General features: G+C 46.2%; 1 protein-coding gene across 1 annotated transcript in view; it reads right to left on the bottom strand.

The window, feature by feature from the left end:
- Positions 1-3,098: 3,098 nt before the first annotated feature.
- Positions 3,099-7,182, bottom strand: part of Ankfy1 (ankyrin repeat and FYVE domain containing 1) — a gene marked incomplete in the record, with an annotated part of 90,477 nt that continues 86,393 nt past the window's right edge. The window contains 1 exon segment of the mRNA XM_013522066.1: positions 3,099-7,066. Within this exon segment, the coding sequence (XP_013377520.1) occupies positions 6,934-7,066 (133 nt within the window).

Below are 7,182 nucleotides of genomic sequence, written 5' to 3'. Positions count from 1 at the left end.
CTCAACCCTAGGCTGACTGAAATGGGTCTCTGTCACTGCTGTGCTTCTCGCCGATGCATATTACTAAGCTAATATATATACAAGTGCAGGGCAGGCACTGTATTTAGGGCAGGGATGGGGGAATGAGGTTCCTGGCCTCAGGCTTACAGTATGAAGAAAGTCCCTGCTTAGAGCACTCAAGAGGCCATTCTTTGGGTGGGAATCCACGGGTAGCATTGAAGCAGGAGACTGCACAGGATCTCGGACAGAACTGACAAGACACGGAGTAATAGGCCAAAGAGCAGTTTACTGCTGGCATCCCTCGAGGGACCAGTGTCCGCCTGAGAGCCGAGAACAAAGCCCTGTTTCCACTTTTATATTGTTCCTGTCCTACAGGGAAAGTTTTCACTGGAAATCAGCACAAAGCAAAGTTACAAAAGGAAAAAGCTCAGCGGCATGGCACCTGCCTGGCAAGCACAAGGTCCTGAGTTTGATTCCCAGTTGCAAAAAAGAAAAAACAAGGCTATGATTAAAGAGAAATCAACAGTGATCAAGAGAGGCAGAGACTTCAGACAGACCTTTCCAGGTCCACTATGCTCTACTGATAATAACTCAGTGAACCGTACATGACCAGGGTCAAACCCACCCGTCTTCTCAGGGAGCTCAGCTACACCAACTTCCTCAGGCGGCTTACCTGCACAGTTAACGTAGAGCTGTCCAGTGTCACCGAGAAGCTGGTCTCCCTGTGTGTGGATCAGGTCTAGAGGTGTGCAGACCCTTCCAAAACAAGGCGCACTCGGTCTTCCCAGCAGATGTGGACTTGGGTGGCGCCTAGAGGGTGCTCACCTGTCGTCTTACTGAAGCAAGACCTCTGAACCTGTGTCCAGGTTGGATTGGCAGCCTCAGGCACCTGCTCGGTTCTTTGTTCTTGGGGAACTCATTTTTTATTTATGCCAGTGGCTTAGTTTATGGTAAGAAAAGCTTCCCTCATATCAGAGCACATGATTCAGCAAGAACCGTTATTGTTTTGTTTGTTTTTTTTTTCTGTCTTTTTTTTGGTTTTTTTCCAGTACTGGGAATCAAACTCACGACCTGAGCTTGCTAGGCAGGCACTGTGCCGCTGAGCTAAACCCCCAGCCCCAAGAATGGTTATTGTGATAGTCCAAAGGACTCTGCCATGGGAAGCTGGTAACTGCTATGGAGAAATGCCACTTCTGCTTCAAGTAGAAGAGGCCTGAGCAAAACTTTGGAGGACGACAATGTGCCGGTCCCCAGCTGGGGTTCAACTCAGGCTGAGCACTCAGTCAGACTTGCCAACAACCGAGAAGAAAATGAACATGTTGAGCAACTATGCTGAAGCAGACCCTGTGCAAGAACTTTATTTTCATTTAGTCTCTGCCAGCCTTGCTCTTTTTCGTTTTTGGTTTTTTTGTTTTTGTCTTTTTGAGACAGGGTCTTGCTGTGTAGTTCAGGCTGGCCTTGACCTCACTTTGTAGCCCAGGCTGGTCTCAAACTCGCAATGATCCTCCTGCCTCAGCCTCCCGAGTGCTGGGATTACAGGATTGCACCACCACACCCAGCTACTCACTTGTTTTATGGTTCATAAAAAGGGTATAAAGATCCCCCACCTCTTCTACTAGAGGTGGAATTTCTATAGCTACCATATTTCCTATCACAGGCAGCCATTATAGCTACTAGCAGTGACCAAAGCAGCCAACACAACACAGTTGAGCTTTTTTTATTCACACCAATGAGCAAAGGCTGGGCAGCTGCCCTCCATCATCTTGAGGGGAATCTCAACATCTGCTGTGTAATTGTGCCATTTTCTTTAAACTCAGAATCAACAGTGAGGAACGTGGCAGCGGCTCAGCCATTGCACAGTGCGGAGAGCCCTCCTGAGCACCCTCCCCATGCTGTGCTTTGGTCCAGAGGCTGGGATCTACAGTCTCAACCCTATGGACAGGTCGGGGCTGTGCCCCAGAGAATGAGGCCCTAGGCTGGACCCGCACCCTTGAAAGCACACCATTGTGCCAGAGCCCCTGGATTCTGTTGGGTGAGCAGCAGACATTCTGCCCTATCAACCCTCCCTGGAGAGGTCCAGGGGTTTGTGTATTTGGAAGACAGGAAGGACATATTACTGATCACTGATCTCTTTCCTCCAAGCAACCTGGTGAGCTAGGAAAGACCTGTCACCTTGATTCTAGAGCTAGGGAAACTAAGACACAGAAATTAAGCATCTGGCGTGGTACTATCAGCTAATCAATGACAAAGCAGAACTAAAACCTTGCGTGGTTTCCTGGCTAAGCAAAAATACATGAAAGTGAACATCCACAGCCACCTGGCTGCTGACTGTCCTATGCATGACCAGTGATAGGATAGCGCTGTTTGCTTCAAGGATGGCTCGTAGAATTACAGTACTTAGGGTAATTAATGGAAATTAAGTGCCTTTAAGTATGGGAGAAGCCACTTGAGAAAGCTGTATCATCACAGCTGGGCTGAACTAGGGGTAGGCAAAACTGAAAATGGGTAAAGGGATTTTGTTAGTTCAAGAGGTGTTTTGTTGCTGGGTATGGTGGTGCACACCTATAATCCCAGCACTTGGGAGGCTGAGGCAGGAGGACTGCCCTGAGTTCATGGCCAGCTTCGGCTACACAGTGAGTTCAAGGCCAGCCTGAAGTACATAGCAAGACCCTGTCTCAAGAAACAACAATGAAAAAGAGGTGTTTTAAAGGCCAGGTGAGGTACTAGAGTTGTAGTTTCTAGACAGGCTTTATCGAACACCAGATTTTAAATTTGCAACCCCTAAAACCTTCCTTAGCGCCCTCTGGAACACAGCAAGAAGCTCACGAGTGGCAGCTTACCTACACGAGTAGCTCATAAATAATGCCGTCCAAGGGGTTACTTACAGGATCCTCTGGAGAACTTACAAGGGGTCAGGTGGCTGAGGCTGCATCTGTGATACCACACATCACTAGGAGCTAAAGTCTGGGCTTACGGCACATTAAGTCCAGGCAGCTGCTTGCTATGCAGAAAATAGCTACTTTCTGTCAACAGTTTGTTTTAGGAAGATGTGGAAATTCAAACTTTCTAGGGGGTAAAGAAATTTATTTGTATATCAATTTTTTGTGTGTGTTTTAATGTTTATTGGTACTCCTGCATTAGAAGTAACTGCAAAGGTCTTATTAAAGTTTCCACTTTAAATGTACAACTTTACCTCATTTTATTAAGGAATTGTTACAGAAAATGCAAATACCAGTACATATTTGAAAAATACATTCCATTACGCAGACTCCAAAGAAATGCTGATAAACACCACGGTCCCATATGATGCCGTCATCCCACACTGAGCGCCGCTCTTAATGGTTTGGAAGCCAAGATTATTGACCCAAGTATGTGCCTGTGGTTTCTGCCCAACCGCTGCCCTTGCCCTTGGTATCACAGGGACGTCACAGGACAGCCCACTCCACCTATCTGCCATAAAAGCAAGTGAGGAAGTCGAGCAGCCTCAAGACTCCCCAGGTACAGAAAACCAAAGCTGTCAGTTGTTACAGGTTAATATGTTTATGCCACACACAAGAACTGTGTAAGTGACCATCTTGCAAAGAAGGTCTTTAAGGCATCTGTAACTTCTAGGAATTTAGTTTACATCTGATCACTCAGCCCTTCACTAAATTGCTTCCATAAAGTGAAAGTGTGGCTTCCAAACGCCTTTGGCAAGCTGTTTCCTCTCTGCTTGCTCCTTTCCCCAGCTCGAGGAGATGCTCTCGTGCTACAGGTGGTGCTTCTAGGGCTCGTCCTGAGGGAAGCGAGCGTGTCTGGGGTACAAGCGTACACTTCCTTGTGCATGCCACTCTCGCCAGGGTGGTTGGCTTCCTTTCAGGGCTAAGCATTATAGTGCAGAAGGGTTCTTTTCCTCCACGTGAGGGACACCTACATGGAGGACAGTGCTCTTGCCCCTCCCAAGACTTCCCTCTGCCCCATGCCCGTGGATAAGATTAGTGCAGGAACGGTTCCATACAACGCGAGGAACATGAATCAGGAAGAGTGACAAGACCAGTGGGTCTCCATGCAGGAGACCCATTTAGCAGACAGAGTGAGGAAGCTGATCCAGGGTCAGAGTGACTCGGGGCTCTGAGGTAGAGGACTAAACGTCATGTGGAACCCACTCCTTGGAGAGAACATGGCAGGTGAAGTGAGCAGTCTAATCCAGCCTTGACTAAATCAGTAATTGGGGCTGACAATGCACAGGCAGAAAACTCAAATGAAACCCATGTTCTAATATATCATCCAGTGAGACGTCACTGAAAAGACAGTTGAAACTAAAGAGTCCTAAGTGTAGGCACTTAAGTTAGTGGGACATCTTTGTTTCAGAGGATCATAGCAATTAGCTTAAGCCATTCGATTTATGTGTAGCACGTGGCTTGTACCTCTGTATTAAAAAAACACACTGTATAGTAAGTCTGGCAATGAGCAAGAGGGAGTTAAAAAGCAAATTCTTATCAATGTTGACTGATACGGCAAATCATGTTTAAATTCTTCTTGCTCTACTTGTTCATCATTGGAAACTTTCAGAATGAATAAAATTAAGTTTTTGCTTCTAGTACTTAAGCCACTGATTAAAATTCAGTTAGAACAGCTAGGCAGTTTAGTAGTCAAGTCTTGACAGCATGAGGAGCACAAGAGGGGCACAGAGTGTGTCTGGTCCAGGGCAGTGTAAGCTGGACTCCTGCGGGGCAGCTGCGCTCAAGAAACCTGCTGAGTGCAGCCCCGGGAGCATCACTGTGGCCAGGGAGAGCTCCTAAGACTGCAGAAAGATGCCTGTTCTTTGTCTACATGCATGTGCCAATGCAGAACTCACAAACTGTTCCCCCAATCCACGGCTGGGCAGTACCATCGCTATACCTGGACTCTGAAGAAACGGAAGCTTGAGTCAACATATCTTAAACATGATCCTAAGATTTTAGTGCAATAATAGGCAAGACTGTTATTAAAACTGGTGTGGCAGGGTAAAGGCAGATCAGCCTTATCCCTGACTGAACCCTTCCTACCCTCTCCACTGCGAGCACTCGAAGAACAATGTATGTACCGGCCATCTCAATTCATCTCTGAATCATAATTCTCTTTTCTAATCAAAGCATTAAGCTACCTAACTAAGCTCTACATTTTTGTAACCCTTTTCAGGCAAAAGAAAACAGAAACTGGCCACATGCTTCACATGGTCATTTGACAAGACTTCATTGTTTTTCTATAAAACTTCCATATGAAACATGTCACAGATGAGGACAGGGAAATGCTTCGAATTTTTTTTCCTTTTAAACATTGTGCATAAACTCATATTAACATAGAAAGTATATATATCTTATAAACCACAGAAATATTTTTAAAAAGTAGCACTCCTGTTTATCAGCGCATTTTACACACATATTTAGGCAAGAGAATGTATAAAACTACAGCAACATATAGGACATATCACTATTCAAAAAAGAAAACAGGCTGTTGCGTTAAAAAAAATTAGTCCCTTTTACACATATATCCATATTTCATTAATGCCAAAAAAATGTAGTGGTTATTAAATGTCTGGAAAATCAGTAAGTATGATTGAGACCATTAATCTCTGAGTATAACTGTATACTCAGCACATATTGTTCATCTCAGATTTGGGTGTTTTTAAAAAAGCAGTGGTACAAGTTTCTCTTTCAACATGCATGTTTTGAAAACTGGCCAAACTCTTAAAAGGAAAGCTTAATACCTCAGGGTTAATATATGTCCTGGCAGCGACTAAGGCCCAACACGTTTGAGAGGCCTCACTAAACGTTCAAGCCAGAGGCTTCCAAAACCGGTTGCACACACTTAGTCAGGCTCTCTGGCTGCTGGCCCTCACGGACAGGGCAAGCTACGCAGAACGGGGACCAGCAGCATAACCAGGGACGGTTTCCGCACAAAACTGGTATATCAAGGAGATAGGACCTGCCGGCTTGAAGCTGGAGATGCCCCTGGAGCTGACGTCCTGTTGATCCCCCTTCTCATTACTTGGCCTGCATGAATCTCTTGCTCCAAGAAACACTCAGCAGTAGTATAGGCTGAGGTCAAGCCAAAGCTGAACATTAGAATCAATGATGCAAGGATGTGTGAGGGTATTTCTGAATATGGATTTTTAAGTTGAAATCACCAGTAATGCAGCTATATAAAAAGTGCAGCACAATAAAAGTGCATTTCCTCCACCACTCCCGTGGCAGATTAATTGAGGACTCCACAGATAGGACGCAGCAAGACGAGAGAATGAGACAGCCACTGGGTGTCAAGCTGCCACCCTGCACTCCTGGCACCTCAGCAGCATGAACACTGGTAAAGCTTTCAGTTGTTAAGGCCACGATTTTTCAGCTCTCATCTTTGAACCCTGTTTAGAAAGATTTCACCTTTTAAAAAGGGGAAGCTCACTAAAAATACAGCTTAGCTTATAAAAGAAAAAAAGCCTTCAGGGCAAGAGGATCCTATTTATGAAAACACTGCAGAAAGTCCACAGCCACTCACCCTAGAGTAAAGCCAACTTCCATCAGGCAGCCGGCTTCCAACTCCGACAGGCTCTGCCTCATGAGTCAGCCCAAGCAGGAAGACTGCATGAATGCTCTGAGATGGACAGGAAGCTACCAGAAGGGAAAATGGTTTCAAAGTGTCCTTGTATGTTGCTAGCAGAATGGGCCTAACCCTATCACATTTACCACTTAGGCTAAATGGCCTGGTCCAGTTAGTGAGACATTAGTGAAACTGATCACAGCCTGACACACAACCACACAGCATCATCTGAAATGGGATCACACCGTGGTCCTTAACTGTTCCAGTCTATTGGCGCAGGAAGACGTCTGCCAGCTCCTGCTCTGGGTGGGGGGCAGGCTGGTGAGCAGAGCAGCTGCTGGGAAGATGACGGGATGTGGCCTGGACCCTCCTGGGGACTCACTAAGAGACGCCACCCAGAGTCAGTACATCAAAGCAAATGTTGCAGACTCGCACAGGCTTGTTCAGATCAAACTTTATAATAGGAATCTCCTTGGTCGAGCATTTATGGCAGAGAAGACGTCCGCAGTGACGACTGTGAAAGCAAAGGAAGGAAGTGTGAGAGGGTGCTGAAAGGAGGCTGCTCCCTGGCACCCGGGACCAGCCAGCCCACGACTGGAACTCTGGCCAATTCCGCGCCCAGGTTACACC

Source organism: Chinchilla lanigera, unplaced genomic scaffold (assembly GCF_000276665.1).
Source record: "Chinchilla lanigera isolate Chin_1 unplaced genomic scaffold, ChiLan1.0 scaffold00066, whole genome shotgun sequence".
In the NCBI taxonomy this organism is placed as follows: domain Eukaryota; kingdom Metazoa; phylum Chordata; class Mammalia; order Rodentia; family Chinchillidae; genus Chinchilla; species Chinchilla lanigera.
This window is presented reverse-complemented; position numbering and strand designations above follow the sequence as displayed.